Below are 25,910 nucleotides of genomic sequence, written 5' to 3'. Positions count from 1 at the left end.
ACCACCGAGTTCGACTTCAGACCACTCGGGGCGAGAAGCAATCCGTCCACCAAAGCTTGAGCGGGATGTAGGATTGAGGTCGGAGGCTTAAGAAGCTGCCGGTTTGGTATTTGGTCGACGGGCATTTGTTCCATTGAGGATGTAAACAGCCGACGAGCGCAAGACGCGCAGATGTCTTGTCTAAGGGCCTCATTTGAGGTTCGGTCAATGAATTCAGCGACCGAACGATCGAGAACTTCTTGGGAGGGGATTTTCATATATTCGGGATACGGCTGTTCTACATTCTGTAGCGCAGGAAGAGCGCCTTCATGCGGCGGATGGGAAGACGACAAGGAAGAACCGGCAGGAGTTTGGGGAGCTGCCCAAGGCAGTTCTCCGCAGCGTGAAGAAGTGGAAAGGGTTGGGTTGGAGGGTGTGGTGGTTTGCGCGGAGGTGTAGGCATTCGCAGCGTCTATGACGAGTAGCTGCATGCTTGGAGGTGACGATTGGAAGAGTTCGACGACCTGCTTCCAAGTCCTGGATGCAACTGAAGTTGCGTGAAGGACGGTACGGACGCCAAACTGCGCCGCTGGAAGGCGAAAATGGCGGAGGCGTTGTAGTAAATCGGTGGAGGAGGTTGCCATTGGTGATTGCGATAATGCAAGGTAAAGTTCTATTGCGATAGAAACCAAGTATTGCCATTAGCGAAAGAAATAACACGACTAACATCACTCACCATGCACAAAAGACTGAAGATAAGCGCAGATTTTGACAAAGCGTGGGGAATGTGCCCATACTTCGAATATGAGCGGGGCAGTGGGCACGCAACGAAGGTCAATGCACAACCATTGCCTCTCCACGTGTGAATTTACGACGCAATGGCTGAAGGAACAATTCTACGATCAATTACAAGGGCAGAACGGGGTGAAGCGAGACCTTCACCTGCGAAACAATAACCGATTCATGGTCCATGCTCACCAAAAAGATAGACATTCGTTGGAAGATAAGACGGCGGGATTGCGACCTGTAATGTGGTATTCCATCCCCTTCTTTCCCGAGCCATCTTCTGCATCCCTTCGTAAAGTCGAAAGATCACCATGGTCGTTGGAGAGTGAGTGAGATTTTATAAAGTGATGAACGCAGTTCAGCTAAGCCATTGGTTTCAAGCTCCGCTGGTGGCTTTGACGGCGACGCCGTTCATCAGAATCTTGTCGATACAGACGCTCACTACCTGGGCGTTGCTGATATCGCGAACGGTCTTGTCTGGGATAGCGATGAAACAGTGGACGCCAACTCAAGCTTTGTGACGACGCAAGAGGGAGGCAACGAAGTCGAGCTGACCGTCATTGGAGTCATGTCCACCAACAGACCCTTCTTCCAGCCCCACGGTAACTTCAATACCAAATTTGACGACCGTTTCGAATCGGCGAAGTACGCGGGTACTATAGGGTCTGCGAGCAGAATTCACCCTACTCTTGGCACATCTTTCGATAACGCTCTCGCCAACATTCGTCGACTTCAGGATTCGCAAGCGAAAACCACCGAGAAAAACCACCTGCTCGTGAAGTTGGGAACGAAGACGGGGATACGCGTCAACTTTGCTCTGTTTAAGAGAAGATCTCAACCGTATGACGGTGAGTTTCGGTCTTGATGGCTAGCCTCTAGTGTGATGGAACTGAAGTTTAACAGCATCTGATACGTCGGACCCCACTGCGAAGCATCCCGTTGCACCTGGCATGTACCAGGAGCGCCTTAAGGCTATAACTCCTTTTTATCGCCTGGAAGCGTTGGACGCCCGTGACATCAACGACAACCCCATCGACCCCACCGTCCTTGAAGGGCAATTGATCGGTGCAGTTGTGGAAGTAAAGTTCACTTTGCACCACTGGTCCGTTCATCCAAGGGGGAAACCGGCGCCTACATCAGATACTTTCAACGCGAAGTTGACTCGAATTCGAGTGCTTAAGGTGGCGGGAAATGTTTTGCCGATGAGTGGAATCCAGCCGACTGTTCGCGAACCCGCCACAGCGCAGAAGCGACGTGCGGACGGGGATGGGGGCGATGCGAACAAAGATGCCGGTGAGTTTTGTTCATGGTTGGAAAAGACCGTGTGCCGACAACATACCAGGACCTTCGGGATCCAAGAACAAGGGGAAGCAACCCGAAGGCTCGGCTAACAAGAGACAGAGAACTTGAATACTGCGTGAAGAAGTAGAATGAACCTCCAATATTCGCCCACAAGGGTTGTATTTGTACCGTCTGTATTGTTTTCCTTTTCTCAGATTTTGTATGGTTTCTTATTTCTTTTGATATGTACGATTATGAGTCTGTTGAATGTACGTCTCGTTGAACCACTTTGCACACATTTGAAAAGAGTAGAGTAGATGAGATTAGATCGCGTTATCTATTTCACTTGCATCATGAAAAGCGGGTACGGCATGTGGACGGCAGCGCTTGGAGCAAGGTCTAAGGTGACGGCGGAGCCCGCTGCACCGCCTAGTGTTTAGTTCCTGATGCATATTATGTCAGAGACTCAGAGTAGAAAAGGAGAGATAACAAGTACATGTACTACGAACTGCCATGTCCTTGGTATCCAAGCGAATCCACGCTCATCTCGCCGAACCATCCCGACAAGTCAACCTTCTCCAAAGCCTGCCAAAATTTGTCCCCGTTCCCCTCAGTCCATTCGACTGTGAGCTCGGAAAAGAAGCATCGATATTCCATGTTCCCGACCCATCCTTCGTCGAGGTCGCCTCCCGAGCTTCCACTGGACCCTCAGCTATCCGATTCCGCATGCTGACGCTTGGGGCGCGCTGACCACTGGCAAGACTGCTGGGCGGACGTCCTCCTGCAGTTACACCTCGAACACTCCCACCGGGAGTCGGACTTTTTGGGAGCAGGCCCTGCAACTGCGGCAGCAACTTCACCCTCTGCGAGACACTCGCCGATTCGTCCACTCTCTGGCAGAACCACAGAATCGCGGATGCACTAGAGGAGATGTGTTGCAGTCTCATGCATAGTCGAAGGCATTGACCCTCCTTACACTGTTCGAAACACGGGTCAGTGACCACCAGCACAGAACGTAATTCGAATCACTTACGGCTGAACGATGCAAAGCCTCCTGCACCTCCGTCAACTCTGCGACGCCAGGATAGAATCGATATTCATGGCTGGAGTTTGACTGGGGAGGCGGAGGGTGGACAAACATGTACTGCAGAATCATGGCCGGATTGAACTCTGCGAGGTCGGGTGGAAGATCCACGGACTTTGCAGTTTCGCCTTCATGTCCCGCTCCAAGCTGACTCGGGGCCCTCCTTAACAAACTCGAAATCGTGTTTCTCCGCTCCTTGCTCTTTCCTTGCGCCTGACTCTGAGCGTGCCCCATCGGAGGAGCCATCGGCGGCAACGCCCTCCCCACATAGGTCTTCCAATGCATACACGAATAGTCATACACCTCCTTCTTCACCTTAACATCTCCCTCCGCCCATCTCGTCAAATGCACAGCGCACCTACCCGCCAAGTCCAAATTCGTGGCTTCCCATGATTGAAACAAGTCCCCGGAGCGAGTGGGGGAGGAGAGGTAGTCTTCGAGACTCTTGTGGTGGAATCGGATGAAAATGTTGTCAGTGGATGGGTCGCACCACCAATTTTCACCGGGCTGAGAATCGAAATGGGGGATGTCGAGAACCGAATGGAGTTCGCAAAGGGTGATATCGGTTGTCCCAGGTTCGAGTCCAAGAAATTCATCGAGAAAAGCACCTGGGTTGACGGATGTAAACGTCGGTTGCTCCATGATCATAATGACCCGCAACAGGCGCCTGAGGAGCGCCACATCCGTATTGGGAGGATGAAGAATAACGTCGTACAGCCGATCCAAGTCGGCGAACGGATTCTCCCCCGCTGTGCACTGGCTGGGATGGTTAAGGACACGTTTGAGGAGAGTGACCGGGTTTTCGTGCGGGTTCGAAACGAATTTAATGACCGTGGCGGCGAAGATGAACTGCGACGAGGCCGCGATGACCAACTTCTCGAGGTCTCTCTGTGGTGGCCAGCCGGGAGGTATAGAGGCTCTAGAAGGATGTGTCTCTCGGATAGAAGAAAACCCGTCGCAAAAGTAGTCGCGAATGTCGTTGGTGCCGTCATAGTCGGCCAGGCGAATGCAATGGGTAAGTGGCTCCAGGGGTGTTTTCCCAAATGCCGTCCGAATGTCCAATTCCGGACGGCTTGAGATGATGATCCGGAACGGGACATGGGGGTTAGTGGCCAGAGCTTGAAGGAGCTTCAACAAATGTTGTCGCTGCTGGATATCGCGACATTCGTCGAAGCCGTCGACGACCAGTACTCGTGGGAGGTACATTGGTTCACAGGCCAGTTTAGGCAACAGATCCAGAATCAACTCCTGGAACTGGATGTCGAGCGACTTGGTAAATATCCCTGGGTGATCACGTATGGCTTGGGCGACCAAGGGCTTGTACCCTGGGATCGAGTTGATAAACTGAGCGACGAGCGTCGCAACGAAGGGCTGTTCGTTATCCAAGCCACCAATGCGAGTGGAGAAAAAGTATGATCCACTTAATACCCCTTCCTCTAATGCTTGCTTCGCCACTTCTCGTTGGATACATGTTTTGCCGCCCCCAGCGGGGCCTGAGAACCATAGTATGGCCTTGTTGCTGGTGTCACCAGAAGGTATCCAATTAATGATGTCGTTTATTACTTGTGTACGTGTGCCTGGCATGCATTTAGGGGCGAAGGTTGCCGTGGACGATTCGTGGGTGGCCTCGACCGCGGAGTGACCCAGCAGGGTTGCGATCGGGTCTGTCACTGTGTATAAGTTTTACCTGCCTCACGAGAGAAAACAGCAATAACAGCAACGACACATTACCTTTAGCTGGGCCGTTAGCCACATTGATGACTTTGGCGTTCATGAAGTGAGAACGATCGATAACGAAATGTGAGGCTTGGTGGAAAGCCATGGCTGGCAGACGACGCGAGAGGTGGGGGGAGGGAAGGAGGGCTCAAAACCCCGCAGGACTCTGCACCTCAGATATACATCGTGCGTACAGCCTCGGTAGACACGGGGTTGATGAGGTGCCAGTAGGTCGGACATAGTCTGCTGTGGAATCATGACGTGGATGAATAAGCGCCCAAAGGTATCTGAGCAACTGTACTCACCTTCTGCCACTGCCGTCAGATTCAGTAATCTGTACCAAGACTTTCACCGGATCTAAGGGGCTGTGGCATTATCAAGAAAAGGCTATACCAATCTCATTCTTTACGCCGTGCTTTCACACAGGCGTCGTTCTCTCAATTAAAGAGCAACTTGGATCAGGTTCTTGGGCGGCGATCTGAATTACTGAAGAGTGTAAATGTCAGTAAAGGTGGGTCAATGTCGTGACAGAAGATCCAGCGAACCTATATCGTGATCAATGTCGTAGTTCTCCACACCGCCCAGAGCAATGCGACAGCGGTCGGACAGAATGGAAGCCAGAAGAGGAGAAGAACAGGAAGTACAATTACAACAATACGTCTGCAAGGATATTTACACTGGGCTTGATTAATATGTTGGTTCGACAGTGCAACGTCCATATAGAAAGGATGATAGCGATGACAAGCGAGTGGAATGCTTGGACTCAGGGTCTGGCGCCTCCAACCTCTGAAAAGAGCAAATGGTCAGTCAAATCTATCGTCCCAACCACAAAGGAAGCGCGTGCGTACGTTCAACCATAACATCGATGGTGTCTTAACAGAACTTTCAGTACCGTTTCAATATCGACTGTGGACTAAAACACACCGTTATCTTCCATATCTAGTGATGCCGGCGTGTCATCTTCTTGTATCCGGGAGCCATCATACAAGAATCTACGACGCCCAATTAGCCACTATAAAGCCGGCGCACGAGCACAAAACCTTCAATCATACGCACCGGATGGAGTTCACGTCCTTCCCGACTTTGCTGGCGTATGCACCCTGCAGTTTGCTCAACTTGGTGCTACGCTTGATCTTGAAGAAGACTTCTTCTCCAGAGGCACTGACGACCTAAGCGACACCAGAAAGGGCGACCATAGCGAATCACAATACGCGATTAGCCTGCGAACTGCACCCTAGATCTTTAGAAAATCGCGCACCTTGACATTAATCGGGGCGTTGGCGTCCTCAGTCTTGACCTCTTGGGTTGCGTTGTTCTGCTCCTCGTCAGACATGTTGTACGGTGATTACTAGACTATGGGGGCGCTGAACAAGATAATCGAGGCGTCCTGTCGAGACTTCACAGAGAAAATGGTCGTCGACGCCTTTGTGGGCTTGTGGTGGTATAAATGAGAGATGCAGACCTTTGTTTTGCCGTGTGCACAATCGCTGACTAAGCCGCCACTTTCATGAATCGTCTTCGCTCCCCAAAGCGTGACGAAATTGTCTGGTCAGAGAGCATGCCGGCGTCAACTGGGAGAAGCATTAAGATGAGCACATTGAGCGTATATACTACTACGGTCTAACTATGGTACAGCAGGCGTAAAATCGCAACGAAAAGATACTATAATACAATAAATACGAATCCCATGCAGATTGCGAACTTCGAAGCAGAAAAGAAAATCATGCATAAAGGAGCCAACGGAAATCGAAGAACGAAATCGAAAGGAAAACGGAAATAAACAAAAGTCTAATAACCAAAGCAAACGTCTAATTTGCAGTTGCAGACAAAGTCGCTCTCTCCATAGAAGCACGAGAAAGGAGCGACTTGGCTTTAGCATACTCTTCATCTTCATCACTCGAATTTTGCCAGATATCTTTGATCTTGCGTGCGCTCATCCTCTTCTTGGACGGACCGCCATTGCTGGTGGGAGCTGGAGGGAGAGGCGGAAGGGGTGGAGTGGCTGTTGGATGGAATCGTGTATCAACAGGAGATATCGGCGGCGGCGATGGTGAAAACGTCGGCTGGAGAGAGACGCGAACACTTTTCCGTCGCTGAGGACCATCAGAAGTAGCCGCAGGATTGGAAGATGGAAGGGGAGGAGTGGACTGTACGACATTGTTGTGAGAAACTGGAAGAGGACGAACCGAAGTGCCCTGTGCCACAGCGGGAACAGAGGAAGCCCGCCGTCCAGGAGATGTGGGCTTCGAAACCCTCCTCACGCGGCGGGTAACGACCTCCCCATTTTCTACAACCTCGTCAATCTCGACGTAGTACCCGCCATCAGCATCGGTACCACCCTTAGGCTGAGGCAACGAGTTCTTCGGTAGCCCATAGGTGGATGGCAATGGCGAAGGAGTCTGATCGCGACTCTTCAAGGCACTCTTCAAGGGTGATCGTGCAGGTCGGCTGGTACTGGGTTGTCGAGCAGGCGTAGTCGAACTTCCACCGCGGGTATGCACCGTTTGCTTGGGCGGGGTGACGTGCATGTCCCCTGGACCCTCCAAGTCTTCCCTATACACTCGCGGTGGCGCTTGCGGAACCTCCAGATCCATCACATCTCTTCCTCTCAGAATCCTCATCTGCTCCTCCCCTCTCCTATTTCTCGCAGCGATATCCTCGACGAGACTCAACAAGCTCTGTCCTCTTTGCTGATCCGCCACGACAGGGGGAGGAGCTCTGGGAACAGGGATCGAGGCAATACCAGCTGTCGCACCTCGAACGGAGGGAATGGGCATCGGATGGGCGCGATTATCAACCTGCTGCTTCCGAACATGGGTGATGGAAGGGTCGTGCGTGCGTGTCGTGAGCTGCGAATGAAGACTGGTCCGAAGAGCAGTAGATGGAGGAAGGCCTTGACCCAAAGGAGGATGAGTCGTCCTCTTCACGGGAGCACTGGTCTGGCGTCCATGCGCGGCATCCCAACCTCCGGAAGTAAGCTGTCCGCTAGGTTGTTCGCCGCCCGCAGGGAGGACGGTAGCACCATACGTGACTAAAAGCGATGGTTAGCTCCGACAAGGAATCCCTAATGCGGCAAACGTACCTCCAGATGGCGGGACAGACATGGACGTCGTCCTCCTTGTCTTCTGTTGTCCACCAAGTGACTTCTTCCTGTTTATAGTACCCCCATCATCACTCCCGTATCCAGACCGATGCTCCGCGGGAACAGGCTCAGGAAACGGAACAGCAGTGCTGGTCGACGCTGCTGGTGGAGCCTGTGGAACAGGCGGCATATGCGCACCCCTTGCAATCTGAGAGTGATGCACCTCTCTCGTCGACGGGATAGGTGGCGCTTGAGGCACGGCCATCGGAGGTGTAGAAGTAGCAACAGGAACAGCACCTCCCTTATTCGCCTTCCTCAACTTCCGTGCAGGACCAGAGGCAGGGGAAGCCGCCCGATCCAAATCCGTCACAGGCACAGAAGCCGAAGCGGGGATATTGGTCATCGAAGAAGAAGCGAGAGGGATCGACTGAGTCGCCGACACATGCTTCCTCTTCATACCGTCAACAGGCCGCAACGGCATAGGATCATCACGAATTACAACCGGCTCATAAGCAGGCTCGATCCTCGCAGTTCCTCCACCGACGTTGGAGATAAACCCTCTCATCTCCCCGCCATCCGAATCCCATCCTTCACCACCCTTTGATAACCTCTTCAAATTCTTGTCCGTCCTCGTCGTCCACCCTCCCCCACCCAGAGCGGCCGCCGAAGACTGAGATCGCGAATGACCAGACACCAACTGACTCCTCGCCTGAGCCTGGAGCTGTTCGATATCAAGCGGAGCGGGTGCATGTGCGATAGCAAATGGTGACGAGTCTTCGACTGGTGGAGGATGATATTGAGCTGCGGGCAGAGTCGTCCTCTTGGATGGCGAGATACCTCCAACCTGTCTTCTTTCCATTCCGCCTTTAGAGCGAACTTTTGGAGGCGTGGAAGTAGCAGGGGGAGAACTCGCAAGCCTGGACGAAAAGTCCAACTTGTTCTCCACAACAATATACCTCCTGGCAGCATTCTCGTCACTCGCATCCTCTCCCAACAAAGACGAGCTAAACGGCAACCCCACGTCAGTAGTCGAAGCCGATCGAGCATGGCCTCGTCCAAACAACGCCGCAAGACCACCCCTCTTCGACGGGCTTTCCTGAACTTTAGCACGCTCAGCGGTGTTCGTAGGGGTCGTGTGTACGGAATGTGAAGGAGTAGTGGCTTGAAGAGCCGGGTGGCTAGACGGTACCCAAGTGGTGGTCGCACCCTCCGTGGACGTGTACGCTTCCGGATGAACAGGTGGCATCGCTTGACTGCCTCCACCAGACGCTCCACCAGCCAACCCCCTCATCTCTCTCCTCGAAGGAGTTCCACCACCCTCTGCCAAATCAGCCCCGAAGAAACCCTTCAAACCCCCCAGGAAGCCATGTCCTTGCTGATGCTTCGAAGGTGAACCTTCAGGTCTCGTCCGCTCCCTCTCCATCCTCTCGCGCTCCTTGCGTTCTCTCTCGGCAGCCTTTTCCCTCTCCTTCTGCTCTCTCTCAGCCGCCTTCTCTCGCTCCTTCTGTTCCTTCTCAGCCGCCTTCTGTCTCTCCTTCTCAGCCTTCCTGTCCTTTTTGCTAAGCTTGGCGGGAGTCGTAGTCGCCTCTTCCGAAACTTGGTGTAACCGCGGCTCAGTGGGGACGGCTTCGGCAGGAGGTGGAGCGGCTTGCTGAGCAGGAGGTTGTTGTTGTGAGACCTGAGGCTGAACCGTGGATTGAGGTACCTGCGCTTGCGCTGTCGGTTGCGCAAATTGAACTTGAGTCGTCGGCTGTGCAACCTGAACTTGGGTCGTAGGCTGCAGCACCTGCTCTTGCGTCACAGGCTCCGGCTGCTGCTGCAAAGGCTGGACAATAATAGGCTGCTCACTCCCCCTCGTCGCCGAAAGCGTAACCAAAACAGGCCTCTCCGCATGAACAGTCTGCACTATGTGATCATCCGCCTCCACCGCAGCCACAACAGCACTTGAAGACTGCCCAACAGCCACAGGGACATCCTGGACCCTCTCCTCTTCAGTACGCTCAACCACCTCCCCGCCCTGGACCACCTCGTGGATCTCACGGACATGCACCTGGGTCAAAGGTTGTTCCTGCACAGTCGTAGCAGCGGGTACAACATCATGGTCCGTCACCTGAGGCGAAACGGGGATAGGCGGCGGGAGAGCAGGCTCAGCTTCAGCACTGAGCGGCACGGCACCCCCCACAGGCGTCTGCACTGACTCTCGAGGCGGCTCCTCCACAGTGACCACCGGCTGGGCAGCCTGCGCGGTCTCCTCCACGACAACAGCCGGTTGGGCGACCTGCGTGGTCCCCTCCACAACAACCGCCGTAGTCCCTTGAACAGGCGGGACTTCCACAGGCCTCGTAGCACCTACAGCACCTTCAACAGGTGCAGCAGGAGCCGGAGCAGCAACCTCATGCACACTCTCCACAGGCGCAGACGGACCCTTGGCACTAGCACTCCTACCCCGCCCAAACAACCTCCCAAAGAAACTACCGCGCTTCTCCTCTTTCTTGGAAGGTGAAGGCGTGATACCGGTGGAACCAGCTGGTGGGGCAGTCGATGGTGGGGGAAGACGCTGATCGGCAATGGCAAGAGGAACGGCTGGGGTGGCGAGTGTTGTGGTCGTGGTTGTGGTTGTCGCGGCCGTGGTGGGCGCCGTCGCAGAAATTGCAGTTGTGGTAGCCGGTGCTGCCGTCGTAGTCGCCGTCGTGGTGGTGGGCACCGTAGGTACACCGGTCGTTGTACTGGTGATAGCGTCTCCTGGGGTACTGACATCTTCGGCGGGTTTGGGCTCGGCTTCCACTGGAGGGGCTTTCCGTTGGCCAACTGAAGGGTTAAAGGTCGATTAGAAACAAATGCTAACCAATCATGGATCACAGATACTCACCTTGAACTAAAGGACCACCAACGGGCGCCACAAACGCAGCCTTGACCTTATGTCCAAAGTTTTGAGCAGTCGGTGCAGCTTGGGTTTGAATGACGGGTGCTTCACTAAGCGCTGGAGGTGCCGCTGCCGCCGCAGTCGGCGCTGTAGTCGAAGCAGGAGGCACAGTGGTCGAAGCAGGAAGAGTAGCACTCCTCGCCGGGGTAGCAACTGGCACCTTCACACCAGCTGGAGGAAGTCCAGCAGCAGCATAAGACGGGACCACAACAGTCTTCGCTCTCTCAAGCTCCCTCGCCCCACCCGAAAACCTCCGGTTCTCAACAACAGTATACCCTCCAGACTGCACCAACCTCTCCACCTCACCCTCATCCTCCGTCGTCGAAACATCCCCAGGTCGACGGACACCTTCATCCTGCTTCTCCGCTGCACCCGCAGTCTGGGTGGGAGCGCCAGAAGATTCGACTGTGGAGGAAACAAACGTCCCCGCTTTAGTCGTCTCTGTCTCGGCGCCAGAAATATCACTCCTATCCTGTTCAGCCGCAGCCGTCTGCTGAGCTTTCGCCCTCTCCTTCTCCCTGCGCTTCATCTTCTTCCGTTGCGTCTTGGACAACTTGGACGGCGTTTCTGGCTGTACTGTACCACTACTGGTCGAAGCCACAAGTTGACCAAGGCCCGATACGCCAATCCCACTAGTACCTCCACCAGTAGCAGTAGCGATAGAAGGAACAGCGGGGGTACCTTCACCCTCCCCTTCATCCAAAGGCGACGGAGACTGAGACACAGTCGGAATCTCCACCTCATCTTCGCGGTCGTGTCTGTGAAGCCCGTGCCCACCCACCATACGAGGATCCACAATCGCACCTTCATACAGCTTCGCAGGCGGACTCTGGAATTCAAAGGTCGGTTCCTTGGGCGAGGTCGCGGCCGGCGCCGCGACGCCTTGAGAAGGCGACTGGACAGCCGAGGAGGTCCCTTCATGCACATGAATCTCGCGAATGTTCCCGCTCGAGTCTACAGCAACAGCGATACTCGAGCGACGCGCTGCCCTGGCATGCAAGGTGGCAGGCGATTGAGGGGTGGAGAGTGTCTCCGTCGATCGCTGGCGGTCGGTTTCGCGAGCTAGAGCCTCCAGCATCGGGTTCCCCGCGATACCTTGGGATTGGGGAAGTGCATGAGACGGGGGCTGCTGCTCTGAACTTCCTGCGCTGACGCTCCCCAGGCGCACCCGAGTGCCAGTATACACCTCTCCTTCAGAAACCGAATCTGGCGTAGACGCTCCCGTTCTGTCGTTATGAGCATTGGCAGCTGCACCTCGAATATGCGAACTGCCTGACGAGGCCTCGGACCGAGACTTGGAGACTCCATTCACTTGAGGTGTCCCATAACTTGATTCACGAAAGGACCGGTATTCCTCTGAATGGAAGATGGAACCTGGAGCAGTTGGAATGGCGAGTGGGATGGCTGGTGCACTGGAATGTCGAGAAGACGAAGGGCGTGAGGGAGTATCTGAGACATGGTGCAAAGGCGAATGTGAACGTAGTTGCTCATGAGCCAAGCCACCGAAAGGGGCGCCAGCTCCAATCGAGGATATGGGAGGTGGAGCAGACTCTTCTGTGGGATAATGAGCTTCGTGGCCATGAGCAGAACTGGACCTTTCACGAATATCAGAGAGTTGGCGGGGAAGGGGATTATGAGAGTGGGAATGTGATGTGGTCGAATTCGTTTCGGCTGGTTATGTGATACTCATTAGATGAAACAATAGGACAAGGGTAAAGCCACGCACAATGGATACCACGGTGCTCCCCGTCACTAGCGTCGGCCCAGACTTCATTATCGTCACTAACCGTGCTAGCCATGCTAACTCGTTGCTGTTGTTGCAATGCCGGGGTTGTCAAGTGGCTGCGTGCCTGTCCTTGAGGTCTCTGCATGTTGGTGGCTGCTCCAGAGAAGCTTTGGGGTCTAGATGAACCACGCTATAGATAGTTCAGCTGAGTTTGGAAAGGAACCAGACAACCACGACAATCAACGCACCTGACGCGAGTTCTGGACTTCCACGGTGGACGCGGGAGGGGAAGTGTTATTGCTGGACATTATGGGAATTGGGACGTCGATTTCCGAGTGGATTGCGTGAGCGGCTGGTATGTGTATCGAATTTCGCCTGCGATAAGGGCTTGGAGAGCTTAGGCGACTCTCTGAGGAATCAAAGTGTTCGAATGAACCGGGAAAGGGTCTGTGGCCCAAGTGTTGTTGAGGGTGCGAGTGAATGGAGGGTGAAGGAGAGTGGTGCTGATACGAGGATGCTTCTGGAGATTCCCTGTGTGGTAGAGGTTTATCCAGTTGTAGCCCGGGTCCTGCAATGGCATTAGAACACGACAAATGCACATGAAATCCGTTCAGACGCACTTGCTAGCCCAAGTTCTCTCTCGAGGACGGTAAGCGTTTCAAGCCCGAGGTCTGTCCAGGCGCGACCGGTGTCTGCGAGTGCGCGACCACGCAGAGTAAGGCCGTCTCTGATGACCTGAAACCTGCGATGGGATAATTCCTTCTCCTTTGCTGCTAAATGAGTCTCGCAAGCCTGTAACTCTGTCTGAGCGGCTGCGAGTTTCGTCGATGTTGGTATTGAGCGAATGGGGCTCTGGTTCTGAAGATTTACAGAGGGCGACGAAGCAGAGAAACGTCGTAGGTTCGGTGATGAGGGTTTCGAGCTGGAAGAGGATTTATTCGAGGCCTTGATCAGGCGGGTAACCCTTTTTGTGGAACAGAATTATGTTTTAAGTGGATGTTTCGCAGTTGGAGCGAGTTAGACAACTTACAGAATTTCGCGGTCCCGCATTATGTTTCCAACTTCTTCCTCTAATTGTTGGAGTCCTCTCAGCATGGTGTGCCACTCGTCCAGGGCGCGAGCATAGTTGGCTAGGGCGTCGTCTGCAGCGGAGAGGATGCCCGCGACGTTGAGGATGGCGCGCGATGTGGCGGGCGGTGCGGCGGCAGCATAGGCGGTGAACGACGATAGCGAAGAGTTGGACGAGGTGAGCAGCGAGGAGAGTTGTTTCGAATACTCCTTTTCATGAGACAGAAGATTGGACAGCAGGCGGCTATCCGCTCCTCTGTGCACCATTGGCGTTTGGGCTGAACCTGTCTAACCTTTGCAACAACCGTCTCAACACATTCCGTTTTCGGTCCTAGCTCCGTGACGTCACCACGGCCAAACAGTCCCATCGCGTCCAGCGTTCGATCCTTGGTTGCGCCAGGTTTCCCAACAGTCTGTGAGTGTCGAATCTGGGGAGGGAGAGTCCTTGCATGGGGTTCCAGTTGAGTCTGAATGGCAGAGGGACTTGAAAGGCGGTCCGCAGCTGTAGTGCGCTTCTATGACGTCCCAAATGACTTCTTGAATTTAACCTGCATCATGCCTTGCTTCGACGGCGAAGCCAAAGCTGGGCCCCTTTCCTTCTTCCCCATGCACGTTATCATTTCATTGTATACGGCACAAGCCTCAACCAACGACAGTCTTTGCCCCTCGGAACAGACGCTCAAAGGGCAAAATTATTAGGCGCTGATCAAGCAGTGATCCGGCGTTCTCAGACTCTACCCCCGAACTGACAGACCACCTTGAAGCTTGATCCACCACCACCACTATCGTCGAACTCTGCGGGATGGCACTGCTCCCTCCCTTTTCGATTTGTATACGGGCGCCTGACCTCAGTTAGGCGCTGATAACCATCAGCGCGATCAACTGTAGTCGTGGCCGCATGGAATCCTGTGCATTCGAGTCACCTCCAGAACGACCATAGAAACCTTTAAAACATCCTTCGTTGGCCCATTCTCAACGCCTAATTACGCATCCTCGTCGCTTTTCGATCCTCCCCAACGTGCCCACAATGCCCTCCTCCCAAAGGAAGAAAGCCCTCCAAAACAGCCTCCCTCTCGACGTCCTCGGCGCAGGCGACACAGAACTAATCCACCCGCTCCTCCCCTCCCCGCTCTCCTCAACCGCCTTCTCTACCCTCCTCACCGAGGTAAACTGGCGCACAATGCTCCACCGCGGCGGCGAAGTCCCCCGACGCGTCGCAGTCCAAGGCACCTCCATCCCCGACCCCATCCTCCCCAACACCCACGCCTTCCCCATCTACCGCCACCCCGCCGACACACCTCCTGATCTCCACCAAGAACGCTTCACGCCCACCGTCGAGCAGATCAGGAAGATCGCCGAGGAGAAAGTGGGACATGAGCTTAATCATGTCTTGATCCAGCATTATCGAGGAGGACAGGACTTTATCTCTGAACATTCTGATAAGACGCTGGACGTTGTTCGAGGAACGAAGATCGTGAATGTCAGTTTGGGTGCGGAGAGGGTGATGACTCTGAGGTTGAAACGGGATGCCATTGCCACGCCGGAATCAAGTAGCAGTACTACAACCAGCGAAAACACAAACGCCCCAGGGGATTCCAAACCACCACCACGCCCAGCCCAGCGCATCCCCCTCCCACACAACTCCCTCTTCGTCATGGGCCCCGAAACGAACAAGCGCTTCCTCCATGGAATCAACCACGACAACCGACCCGAATCAACAAAGAAGGAAGAAGAACTTGCCTACGGAGGCGAGAGGATCAGCTTGACGTTCAGATGCATCGGGTCATGGCTTGTGCCCGTTCCCGGTGACACCGCGGCACAGGCTAACGACACTGGCGCTGAACAGAAGTACCTGATCTACGGACAAGGCGCAACCTCGAAGACCAGGGAAGGCGCCAAACCCGTCCCTCCACCACCTTCTACTTTGAAGGAGACTGATCCCAACGCAGCGCAGGTGGTTGCAAAGGAAGCCGAAGCGACGATCAAAGCATTTGGGGAGGAGAACTTCTCGAGTACGTTTGACTGGGACAAGTGGTATGGAGATGGATTCGATGTGATTCATTTCGTATGAGCCTACTGCCATTACCTCATTTCACCTGGGCGCTTAAGTTGGCGAGCATTACCACCACTGTCGATAAATTAGGATACCCCATTTTGCTTGGAATACTATATCGTCATTTGTTATTCCACCAGCACCCGAGAATTCCTCAATAGCCTAGCCTGTAGAATCCAGGGCCAGGGCGCCAGAGGTTGGACCCCACGCGCTACGGCACCCGGCTTGGTCGCGGGCCGCGCCCACGGAACCAACGCGAAGAGCGCGAGCAGCTCGAACTACACCAACGACCTCGACCACCGGCGACCTGCATAAGTCAGGGCCTACACCGCAACCAGGACCCAACCACCTAATGTTAAGACGTGCAGTTCCGTTTACACGCGTGAATGGGCCACATCTGACGTTCAGCAGCAGTCGGGGTGCAGCGGGTTACACCCAGGTCGGTCTGTCGCTGTTCCAACCTTCGATATTCAATGTTCAAATGCGTTCAATTGAAGCAAGCTGCATGTGCACGTCGTAGCTTACTCCTGTCTCCGAGGACAAACAGTCCGAGAAAGTCACTAAAGCGGTTATGTCCGGCACAAACATTTCAATTCAGAGAATACTCGGTGGGTCAACCAGCGGCATGTTCAAGAAACGTATTCGTTGACGGGATGCCTCCCAAGACTCCAGTAGAGCATCCGGAACAGCCTCCAGAAGAAAACACGAGCAAGAAACCCCCGAAAGTCAAAGGCAAATACAAATGGCTAAGCCGCCAAATCTCGACTCTCAACCCAAGCAAACTCCTTCCCGAAGACTACGTGGATGCCTCTGGCGGTAGAGTAGCCTTCACGGTTATGGCTCCCGAGGGCGGCAAGCGGCGCATAAGCTTTACCCGGAAAGGCCAACAATTCATCCCCTTCCCTTCAAACGCCAGAGGATTTTTCTACTTCCATCGGCCAGACCAAAGTTGCATCACCAGCGGACTACGCTTTCGAGTTGTCGACAAACCTGACCCAGCTTTGTTCAGCCAGGGTGAGGACCTCATGAAGCCGGACGGTGGTGTATGGGTCCTACCGCTAACAGCCATAATAAAGGGGAGGATATACCTGCCTTTTCGCGAGCTCATCATCCGCGACGAACTCATCACACCAGCTGAAGTGGCGTGGGTGGAGAGCTTAGAGGTGAAGGACACCAGAGCAGGATTGATCACTATTGCCAGTATGACACAACCATTCGAATGTGACTTCCCAAGAACAGGGTTCTGCATCCGTGTTCAGGAAGGAGAGGAGCTATACGACTTCAATATCCAAGGGCCAGCTTCATTTGGTGAGTCTCCCCACTCCTCCCCGACTGACAAGGTCCTCGCGCACTCACGTCCCACAGGTTTCACAGGGTCAATTCAGGTCCGATTCGAGCTGGCCTATCGACAGGATCCAGTCGTTCCCCCAAAGCCATTCGTCGTTCTGCGCCTTTTGAAGTTTCTTGTTCCACCAACGGGTGACGAACCAGTTAAACAGGAAGAGGGAAAGTTGGTCAGGGCACTGTCGCTGTCCCGAGCAGGCGGTTCTTATATTTGGACGATCTCTCCTTCAACGCTGCCATCTCCCTGTGTGGAAGCTTTGGAACGGGCGTACCCTCCTCATCCTTCACGTCTATACGAGCGAGCAATGCGCAAAGGCCAACGACTGTCTTTGGAACCTGTGGGCAATGAATCATTTTAGACCAACGGGAGAGACACATCATATTGTAAACCTTATAAAATTGCATTGTTCCATGGCCGGACGGGAAGGGATCACCTCTGCCCTGGGCGCTTAAGCTCTCCCAGCAGGCGTGTCCCTGTGTGAAATGATTGTGATACCTCGCGGTTTGTGGAACCCTGCGCTTATTCATAGGTATAACGCGCCAACTCTCTCAGGAGCAGGTTGCACTTCCTCAACAGTCGCGCTTTTCCTAGCATCTGCCTGAATTCAGGGTGCCAGAGTCGTCACGGCACCCGGCTTGATGGCGGTCCGCACTCAGAGATGCGCAAGAGCACAGTTCTGACGTTCAACCACGACCACCACAGGTGAGATTCACCAGGACACGGCCTCTACAGCATCCACGAACTCCCTGCCGATGTTAAGTCGCGCTGTTCCGCTCACACGCGTGAATGGACCGCGTCTGACTCACTGCAGCAGTCGGGTTCCTGTGGGCGGTACCCATGTAAGTCTGTCCAGGATCCACAAGACTTATGCTCCATACTCAACGCGTTCAATCGAGGCAGGCCACATGTGCACGTCGCAGCCTGCTCCTACCTCCAGGATTAAACAGTCTGAGAAAGCTACTAAAGCGGCCAGGTCCAGTGCAACCAGCTCACTACTCCGTAAGTCAACCCATACCTTAGAGAAAAACGCATTCGTTGACGAGCTTCTCTCAAGACTACAGTCACACATTCGGAACAACATGAAGGAAACACGAGTAAACTTTTCATAGCCAGACGGGAACGGCGACCAGCCCGCCAAATCTCGACGCTGAACCCAAGCAAGTTGGTTCCCGGAGACTACATAGAAGTCGCCGACGGCTCCGCCTCATTCGTGGTTGCAGTTCACGGAGTGGATGTCAAAAGCGTCGTAGTAAATCCCCAGTGGTACGACAGCGCCACGCGAAGCATCAACACTAGCCCCTTTCCCCCAAACACCAGAGGATTCCTCTACCTCCATCGCCCAGACCGAAGTTGCATCACGAGCGGCCTGCGTTTCCGCCTCGTCGACAAACCTGACCCGACTTTGTTCGATCAGGGCAAGGACCTCCTGAGGCCGGATGGCAAGCCATGGTTCCTACCACTGGTGGCGATAGTCAAGAGAAACTGCTACACGACCCTCCGCGAATTGGTTATCCGCAGCAAACTCGTCAGCGAAACCGAACTCGCGTTGCTGAAGAGCTTGGACGGAGAGAACATGAAATCAGGAGCGGTCCTGCTTGGCAGTATAACACAACCATTCGAACGCGACCTGTCACGGCTGGGGCTCCCCATCCGTGTCCAGGAAGGAGATAAAATTCACCGCTTCGCTATAAATCGGCCACGGGGTTTACACGGTCAGTCACTCAGCGCCTTCCAATCGATAAACAAGATCCTCACGTCCCACAGGTGCCAGAGGTTCAGTTCTGGTTCAATTGGAGCTGGCTTATCGACAAATCCCATCCGCTCCCCCGAAGCCTTTCGTCGTTATGCGCATTTTGAAGTTCCTTGATCCACCAAAGTATGACGGACCACTCACCCAGGAAGAGGGCAAGTTAATTAGACGCCTGTCTTCGGTCGGCGAGCCTTTCATCTGGGCGGCCTCTCCTTCAACGCTGCCACCTCCGTGTCTGAAAGCCTTGGAGCAGGCGTACCCTCCCCATCCTTCACGCATATACAAACCATCACGGCGCCAAGGCCAGCGACTGTCTGTGGTGCTTGCGGCCAGTGATTTCAATTAAATAATTAACAATGGAATAATACAGTGGTTATGTACCCTCGTCCCCAGCTTACGACCGGAAGGAACCATACACATACGCCAACACGAACCCGAGAATCATGACCCACACCTTCCACCACGGACCCCAGGCCTCATCAGCGTCTACAGGTCCCATCGACGCAGCCTCCACCAACGCAGCCTCCAGCCCCTTCGCCATCGCCTCCATCCCGAACAACCGCTTCGCCCGCTCCCTCGCCTTTTCACCCAGCCGCTTCCGCTGCTCCTCCGAAAGCGACACGATCTCCAGGAGAGACGCGGCCCACAAGTCGGGGTCGGGCTCCCTCAACCACCCAGTCCCAATCTCTTCAGTACTCGAAGACAGGACGCTCTCCAGAGGTCCACCCGAGTTGCACGCGAGCACTGGGACGCCGCACGCCATCGCTTCGATCGGTACAATCCCAAAGTGCTCGTTCGATGGAGTGTAGAGGAGGGCAAGAGTGGATTCACTCCTCAGCAATGCCGTGCGCTGGGAGGTTGTAAAGTTGAGGAGGAAGACGACGTCTGGGTTTGTAGCTTCGCGTAGTGAGGGGGAGGAGAGGGAGGGTGGGAGAGGAGCAGGGGAGGTGATGATGTAGGTTAGAGACAGTGCTTTAGCTAGTGCTTGCAGCTGCGCAATAACATGTCGGTTATCCTCCAAACGGTCATCATATCCTCCTGCCAGGACTAATCTGAGATCCTTCAATTTGGCATGGTTCCCTTCAGAATGGAGTTTCAACTTGGCGAACGATTCCAGTGCGAGCACAATGTTCTTCTTTCCCTCGAAGCGGTTGAGAGAAATAAGGGTCGGGCGATTTCTACAGCAAAGATAAATAACCACTTCACTTGGCAGCGCGAGGGGACTTACGAAATAACCGAAGCAACATCGGGGTCAGACGAGTCGTATGTCCCCTCATACGCCTCCAGGTTGATACCGGGATACACGATCTCGGGCAGTTTCTTTATCGAGGGGAAGTACGACTTGAAAACCCTCGCAGTAAACTTTGAATTCGCAAGGATGATATCCGCTTGGCCTGGAAGATACATCAGTACCCACGTACAGCAACGCCTCATGCCCGCAAGGCCAACCACGATAAAAACAACAACGAACTCACGAGTCGTAACCTCCTCCAACCAATCCATCGGCAACCTATACAACCTCTTCACCAACCCCTGCCTCCTAACAACCCCACCACCACCATCCACAAACGCCCCATCCGCCAAAAGCTTATCCGGAAAATGACAATAAAACACCACCCTCTTCCCCGCCACACCCCTCAAAAACGGGACACACGTCGAAAGCTGGTCCACGAAAAAAACATCATACCCTCTTGTCTTGCCTTGAAGCAGCATAGTCGCAAAGAGATGCAGCTGCCTCAAATGCGCAAAGATGATGTGGAATTTGCCTTTGAGCGAGCGAGGGAAGGGTGGAGGGACGTAGTGCACTTTCAGGCTTCCTGTATACGGCGACGAAGATGCGGTATTCGAGATTCAGCTTCGCGTGACGTCAAAATGGGTAATGCTAGGACGCACCGTCCTTAGTCTCCTCGAAGCAATGCGTAGGATCATGATGAGACGTATAAATCCCCACATCATGCCCCAACTTTTGCAATCCAAGCGCAGCATCCACAACTAGGCGCTCAGCCCCGCCTATTCATCCATTACACGCATACACGACGGAACGTCAGTACCATTTCAACAATTCTATAAGACAGTAATAAGCACCAATTCCAAGATCTGGGTGAACAAACGCAACTCGAAGCCGCTTGGATGCCATACCCAGACGACTTTACGCAGAACGGTGGTCGACGTTGTGGAGCAAGAAATATCGGACGTGTCGCGGTCGTGTTGTTCCCGGCAATCAATCAATTAGCCGGCCACCCAGGCTTCACCTCCTCGTACCTTCCGCTCCGACTCGGGGAACTCCACTCGACCAGGACACAACTAACGCTCAGGCGAGGCTTACAGGGAGAGAGAAACCGTCTATAAATACGACACATCAGATACAGGGAACTAGAATTATAATACTACATGTAGCGCTACGCTCTTGGGGATGAGACGAGTGGGATAAAATGGGATGGGGTAATAAAACAACACTGAATGCAAAGTTCAATGATGCAGAAAGCAGAAAAAGAGTCTCGAGAGGAAAGGGAGGAATGGGGATGATGATAGAACATGCCATATGTACTGGGGTAGTGATGATGCACGAATGCAAAGGGATGCTGATGCAAAAAATGGGACAGGTAAAGATGAAATGATGAATGGAGCGAATGTCACAGGTCAACCTGAAAACACCCCCACGACAAAACCAGGAAAGTACTAAATTCTAAAGTACAATGAGTGCCGAAGAAAAGAGTCGAGGATGGTGTAAGTTGAACGTAATGCCCAAACACAAAAGAAAGGATATAAAAGTACAATTACTTTTCCAGCCAATGGGACTTGGTAAGAACCGTCCGCGCTCGACCGTGACAAAGGAAAAAGTCAAGAGCGAAAGCAATGCAACGGGTAATAAAAACGGGGCATGACGAGAGAGCAAAGAGGAAGAGAGGATATGATGGACTGACAATGGGAAGAGGGAGAGATACAGCCGATATGCGCCCTCCCAAACCGAAGCGGAAGGTGCGGCTACCAGGTGGTCTAACGGTTATCGATCTGCTTCGTGCACTAACATCGACGCGTGGCGAGCGTGATCCGTGCTTATCCCGCAGGAATCGTCAGAGCCCAGTAGGCTGAGGGCATTGCCATGCGAAGAGGCAACCCATCATCCATAGGGGTTGCATCGCGAGATGCACGAGGACAAGAAGGTGGCCTATAAAAGTTCGACCCCCCAAAACAACGCACGCTACTCCTGGGTCCAGGATTCTCCCCCAGGAAAGCGGCAGGAAAGCAACCCCCACCATCCCCACCACAAACACACCCTACACGCCTGCCGCTCTTTACGACTTCCTCCTCTCCGCCTCCTCGGCTTTAGCTTTCGCGCGCGCATCGCAGGCCAAGCATTGTCGTCCACGACGGATTTTCTTTGATGCAATTCCTGGGCCCTTGCTGCCTCCTTCCCCAGGACCCTTTACGCTCCAATCGAAAACACCGTCGTACTCGATACCAAGACGTGCAGCAAGACCACGGAAACAATTTCGCAACCCCTCGTAGTCGGGCAGGTCGTCAAACTCCAAGTTACGCGCGTAGGTGTACAGCACGTGGAACTCCTCGGGAAGACCCTCCGTCAAGGTCGCTTCATGCTCGAGCTTGCTGTCGCGGATCAGGTCCCACGTAGCACTGACGGGGTTATAATGCTCTTGAGCCTCACGTCGCTCTTCACTATTCGAAATGGCCGCCAAAATCGACGAAGGAAGGTTGGAAGGGGCGCGCATCTTTCTCCAAGGCAAAGTCCCACGAAGGAAGTAGATGAGCATGTAGGCGAGGGATTCAAGGTCATCTCTTCGCGAAGCTTCCATGCCGAGGTGAGTGTTTATTGACGCGAATAGGGAGGTTCCGACCCCATGGAGGCCTGTCGGGTGTTGAGAAAAGGGGATGTGGATTTGCGATACCGAGTCTCGGAACTTCTTGGCCAGGCCGAAGTCAATGATGTGGACGAGGGGATGGTGCGGACACGGTCGCGACGATGCCGGAGGACTTGGCAGCCTTGATCTTACGGGCTTGACGACATCACCTTCCACAGGGTCAGGTAAGGATGAGGAGGGCGAAGTTGGGGACGGTGCCGTTGAGTTGGCATTCGAATGTGATGTTGAACAGGAGCATGGTGTTTGTGGCGCCACCGACATGACAAAGTTCGCAGGCTTGATATCGCGATGGACGATCGAGTGCGAATGCACAAATTCAATGCGGGAGATCTGAAATTAAGCTCAAAGTTAGCAATGGACTCATACGGCAGTTAACCAAGCGGGAAGAGGGTGCCTCGTTATGCAAAAGTGTGTCCACGGCAATATGCCACCACCACCACTGCAACCATCAGCGCCAGTCATCGTCTGAGGTATTGCAGAGGTGCAGGAGACTACACGATGGAACCAGCTCGTATAGCGACAGCCCAATGGTCTTCCAGCGTGGCGTATTTCCAGCTTTGGGAAGCTCACCAATTGATCTGCCAGTAAGAGGACGGTCTTCATACTAAAATGGCGATTGCACATCTTGAAGAGGTCTTCTAGACTGGGACCCAGGAGATCCGTGACCATAACGTTGTAGTCACCCTGTCGACCGCTCCAAATAATCCATGGTACGCCTTCACCGCCAGAGAGGGATTTGTATATTTTGGACTCTGTTTTGAGCGGCGATGGGTGCGACGGGTGGTGATCAGGGTGGGTTGGCTCTAGCTTGATTGCCACTTGTTTTCCTGCTGTGGTATGCACGCCCAGAAACACGGTTCCTTGAAACCAATAGCGGGTCAGCAAAGGGGTGTGCCAATGACATAGTGGGGATTAGGACCCGGTTCACTCACCACAGCCTCCATTTGCTATTTCTTCTTCAAACCTGTATTTGCCAGCATAAGTAGTAAGAACCATCTTGCGGACGTCGCGAAGAAACCGCGAGCGCGCGTTTGGTGGTTGAGAGGAACGTTGGGGACGAGGGAAAAGGTTGGTGATGGCATTGGCAAAGCAGCCAGCCACTCAAACGCGAGTAACGTAAGATTTTCTCACACGGCGACCTCATCAGTCGTCTTCATTCTTTTTCTGTTTCTGACATTCTAAATGACGTTTGACCCTTCTTATTGTCTCGTCCTTCTGATCGCCTCAACGTCTCGAATGCTTTCACTCAAGTCAAACTACCTTCAGAATGCGAAGAAAAGAGGGGGGAGAAACAGTGGCTTTTCCCCGGCTTTATCATCTCACCCCCACTGGAAAACAAACTTTACGACACCGGCCTTTGTTACTCGAACTTCGTGGCCATCTCGTGGGGATCGGCTGAACTGTCGCGAAGCAATTTCTCGTCTCTTTTTCGCGCGGAACTCTGGAACCGTGTTCTTGAAACTCCAAGGGCCGGGAATGTTCGGCGTACCCAAGTTGAACGGAAGCTTCGGGCGAACCTACCAGTGCTCGTCCTGCGGTCTTGTGCGCTCCTCCTGGCTTTTCTCGTAAATCAGACGGTCCTTGGAGAAAATGCCGTTCTCGGTGCACCTTTCTCCTGACGACCTTTCTCTTGTTGCCGTCACGAATTAGAGCTCCGCGGGATGGCCGGAAGGTCCTTTGTCTGCTCAGGGGTGCCTCCTACCTTTGTCCTTCAGTCTACGTGCGGCGAAGAGACGCTCTCTCCAGCGGATTTCATACTAGGTGAAAGGGGCTGGAAGTTCTGGCTCGATGGGTCCATGGCTTGCTGCACCATTCACTGAATATCGCGTCTGATATCGCGTCTGGAGACCTGGTGCTTCAACTCACATAGCCAGGCGAAAACAACAGATATAATATTACAAGTAACATCACATAAACATCATCAAGTCGTTAAAGACATCAGCACTACACAGGACAGCAGGGCTATGGCAGCACAGTGCACGAAGAGAAGCCTCGCTCTCAATCGCGGAAAGGGCAAAGATCAAACGCAGAAGCATGGCATCTCTTGCTATTCAAATCCACAATCAACGCGCCAGTGGTCTAGAAAAAACGCGTAGAATTGAGTAAGCTCCAAATCTCATCCTTCCAGACAAAGCCGCACTAACCTTGGAGTACAAGCAAGTTCCAGGCGTAAGCGCCCCATAGACGCAAGCGAACGGATCCAAGCTAAGGTCGGGAACGGCAACGATGGGAGTGAGGAACTTGTCAGTCAAAGGACAAGTCCAGCATCCGCCTTTAGAAGCATCCGTGGCCGCAGCGCCCTCGACACCAGCAGCGTTGGCGTTGGTGGGGAGACCTTGCACCGCGGGGTTGAGGGTGAGCAGAGCAACAAAGGTAGCGGCGAGGGTGAGGCGGATGGCGTGGAACATGTTGGTCGTAGGAGTTTCGTGCAACTAGAGAATAAAAGAACCGTTCGCGGTGAGCAGATCGTCCAGGATAAACCGGAGGGTTGGAGCACGTACAGTAGACTTGGAAGGGCAGTAGGATCCTGCTGTTCCAGTCAAGCTGGGTCGAGATTTTATAGCCCGTTGGAGGGACGGTACCGGTGGTACACTTGCACCTGTCGTCCAACTGCAAGGTCATTTCTTTTCCTATCACCGAACCCGTCGCAGTTTACAGGACACGAATACCCAACGGACAAAGGAGAAGTCCAAAAGTCTATGAACGTTCATCGAAATCGCGAACCGAAGTGCAAGTGGAATGTCTCTGTCCCCTCCGTGTCCATGGGATTGTGAAGTTCTTTGAAAGTCAGCGATTGTGAAAGCTATGTGGCTGTAGAAGGAGCACTTGAACAGCAGACAAGGATGTGTTCCAGGCTCGAGGCAGGCCTAAGGAAGGTCCCCGACATTTATGATGGTAAGGATACCTGCAGGCCTCCTCTCACCGCGTCCGATTTACGTCAAAAGTCATCTTGAACGGAACCAAGCGAAAGAAGCTTCCGGCATCAATGTGAATAAGTAAGTACCCGCAGTGACATTGCACACTGCTCGCCCTCCGAACTATGTACTCACTTTCCGAAACAGGCTCGCCAAAAGCTCATCCCTATTCCCCTCCGTCTATTCAATCACAGGTCCGGCACGGGTGCATCGATTCCATGAACCTGCCAACTACGGTGCGATCCGAACACCCACTGCTTCTCGTCGGTGTCGTGCGCATTGAAGGCACGCAGGTGGCAGTGATGAAGAATGGATCGTCAA

General features: G+C 53.7%; 10 protein-coding genes across 10 annotated transcripts; 4 read left to right on the top strand and 6 right to left on the bottom strand.

Annotated features, from left to right (window-relative positions):
* The first annotated feature begins 1,056 nt into the window (after positions 1-1,056).
* On the top strand, positions 1,057-2,314 carry CC1G_04812 (hypothetical protein). Its single transcript, XM_001838316.2, has 5 exons — positions 1,057-1,090; positions 1,147-1,309; positions 1,361-1,613; positions 1,669-2,058; positions 2,108-2,314. Exons 1-5 carry the CDS (start codon positions 1,077-1,079, stop codon positions 2,173-2,175), a joined length of 888 nt encoding a protein of 295 aa, XP_001838368.2. The 5' UTR covers positions 1,057-1,076; the 3' UTR covers positions 2,176-2,314.
* Positions 2,315-2,588: 274 nt separating this feature from the next.
* On the bottom strand, positions 2,589-4,952 carry CC1G_04811 (hypothetical protein; the record flags this gene model as incomplete). Its single annotated transcript, XM_001838315.2, has 3 exons — positions 2,589-3,023; positions 3,080-4,794; positions 4,862-4,952. The coding sequence occupies 3 exons, from the start codon at positions 4,950-4,952 to the stop codon at positions 2,589-2,591; spliced, it is 2,241 nt and encodes a 746-aa protein (XP_001838367.2).
* Positions 4,953-5,473: 521 nt separating this feature from the next.
* CC1G_04810 (hypothetical protein) lies at positions 5,474-6,272 on the bottom strand. Its single transcript, XM_001838314.2, has 5 exons — positions 6,105-6,272; positions 5,903-6,015; positions 5,771-5,838; positions 5,695-5,718; positions 5,474-5,632 (listed from the first exon to the last, which is right to left on the bottom strand). The coding sequence occupies exons 1-5, from the start codon at positions 6,177-6,179 to the stop codon at positions 5,610-5,612; spliced, it is 303 nt and encodes a 100-aa protein (XP_001838366.1). The 5' UTR covers positions 6,180-6,272; the 3' UTR covers positions 5,474-5,609.
* A 382-nt stretch (positions 6,273-6,654) lies between these two features.
* On the bottom strand, positions 6,655-13,912 carry CC1G_15801 (hypothetical protein; the record flags this gene model as incomplete). Its single annotated transcript, XM_002910035.1, has 7 exons — positions 6,655-7,877; positions 7,929-10,736; positions 10,798-12,522; positions 12,578-12,767; positions 12,826-13,145; positions 13,198-13,541; positions 13,608-13,912. 7 exons carry the CDS (start codon positions 13,910-13,912, stop codon positions 6,655-6,657), a joined length of 6,915 nt encoding a protein of 2,304 aa, XP_002910081.1.
* Positions 13,913-14,672: 760 nt separating this feature from the next.
* On the top strand, positions 14,673-15,834 carry CC1G_04807 (isochorismatase; the record flags this gene model as incomplete). The annotated part of the gene is made up of 1 exon (XM_001838311.2): positions 14,673-15,834. The coding sequence occupies one exon, from the start codon at positions 14,673-14,675 to the stop codon at positions 15,714-15,716; it is 1,044 nt and encodes a 347-aa protein (XP_001838363.1). The 3' UTR covers positions 15,717-15,834.
* Positions 15,835-16,351: 517 nt separating this feature from the next.
* Positions 16,352-17,401, top strand: CC1G_04806 (hypothetical protein; the record flags this gene model as incomplete). Its single annotated transcript, XM_001838310.1, has 2 exons — positions 16,352-17,006; positions 17,073-17,401. 2 exons carry the CDS (start codon positions 16,352-16,354, stop codon positions 17,399-17,401), a joined length of 984 nt encoding a protein of 327 aa, XP_001838362.1.
* Positions 17,402-17,948: 547 nt separating this feature from the next.
* On the top strand, positions 17,949-19,139 carry CC1G_04805 (hypothetical protein; the record flags this gene model as incomplete). The annotated part of the gene is made up of 3 exons (XM_001838309.1): positions 17,949-18,042; positions 18,153-18,755; positions 18,808-19,139. 3 exons carry the CDS (start codon positions 17,949-17,951, stop codon positions 19,137-19,139), a joined length of 1,029 nt encoding a protein of 342 aa, XP_001838361.1.
* A 48-nt stretch (positions 19,140-19,187) lies between these two features.
* CC1G_04804 (alpha-1,3-mannosyltransferase ALG2) lies at positions 19,188-20,930 on the bottom strand (the record flags this gene model as incomplete). Its single annotated transcript, XM_001838308.2, has 5 exons — positions 19,188-19,971; positions 20,022-20,187; positions 20,269-20,610; positions 20,687-20,803; positions 20,879-20,930. The coding sequence occupies 5 exons, from the start codon at positions 20,928-20,930 to the stop codon at positions 19,188-19,190; spliced, it is 1,461 nt and encodes a 486-aa protein (XP_001838360.2).
* A 1,153-nt stretch (positions 20,931-22,083) lies between these two features.
* On the bottom strand, positions 22,084-23,711 carry CC1G_04803 (CK1/CK1/CK1-D protein kinase). The gene is made up of 3 exons (XM_001838307.2): positions 23,607-23,711; positions 23,245-23,534; positions 22,084-23,004 (listed from the first exon to the last, which is right to left on the bottom strand). Exons 1-3 carry the CDS (start codon positions 23,668-23,670, stop codon positions 22,090-22,092), a joined length of 1,269 nt encoding a protein of 422 aa, XP_001838359.2. The 5' UTR covers positions 23,671-23,711; the 3' UTR covers positions 22,084-22,089.
* A 961-nt stretch (positions 23,712-24,672) lies between these two features.
* On the bottom strand, positions 24,673-25,082 carry CC1G_04802 (hypothetical protein; the record flags this gene model as incomplete). Its single annotated transcript, XM_001838306.1, has 2 exons — positions 24,673-24,753; positions 24,819-25,082. 2 exons carry the CDS (start codon positions 25,080-25,082, stop codon positions 24,673-24,675), a joined length of 345 nt encoding a protein of 114 aa, XP_001838358.1.
* Positions 25,083-25,910: the final 828 nt, after the last annotated feature.

Source organism: Coprinopsis cinerea (assembly GCF_000182895.1).
Source record: "Coprinopsis cinerea okayama7#130 chromosome 13 map unlocalized cont3.13, whole genome shotgun sequence".
Lineage (NCBI taxonomy): Eukaryota > Fungi > Basidiomycota > Agaricomycetes > Agaricales > Psathyrellaceae > Coprinopsis > Coprinopsis cinerea.
This window is presented reverse-complemented; position numbering and strand designations above follow the sequence as displayed.

What these genes read in the sequence shown, in the direction of transcription:
- CC1G_04812 (XM_001838316.2), top strand. An exon ending in AAGATCTCAACCGTATGACG is followed by an intron (nt 1,614 to 1,668) that starts GTGAGTTTCGGT and finishes GAAGTTTAACAG; the next exon opens with CATCTGATACGTCGGACCCC. An exon ending in CGATGCGAACAAAGATGCCG is followed by an intron (nt 2,059 to 2,107) that starts GTGAGTTTTGTT and finishes ACAACATACCAG; the next exon opens with GACCTTCGGGATCCAAGAAC.
- CC1G_04810 (XM_001838314.2), bottom strand. Translation starts at nt 6,179, where the DNA reads ATGTCTGACGAGGAGCAGAACAACGCAACCCAAGAGGTCAAGACTGAG. An exon ending in ACGCCCCGATTAATGTCAAG is followed by an intron (nt 6,016 to 6,104) that starts GTGCGCGATTTT and finishes GGTGTCGCTTAG; the next exon opens with GTCGTCAGTGCCTCTGGAGA. An exon ending in AAGGACGTGAACTCCATCCG is followed by an intron (nt 5,839 to 5,902) that starts GTGCGTATGATT and finishes TGGGCGTCGTAG; the next exon opens with ATTCTTGTATGATGGCTCCC.
- CC1G_04803 (XM_001838307.2), bottom strand. Translation starts at nt 23,670, where the DNA reads ATGGTTCTTACTACTTATGCTGGCAAATACAGGTTTGAAGAAGAAATA. An exon ending in AATAGCAAATGGAGGCTGTG is followed by an intron (nt 23,535 to 23,606) that starts GTGAGTGAACCG and finishes ATTGGTTTCAAG; the next exon opens with GAACCGTGTTTCTGGGCGTG. An exon ending in TCTTACTGGCAGATCAATTG is followed by an intron (nt 23,005 to 23,244) that starts GTGAGCTTCCCA and finishes GCTTAATTTCAG; the next exon opens with ATCTCCCGCATTGAATTTGT.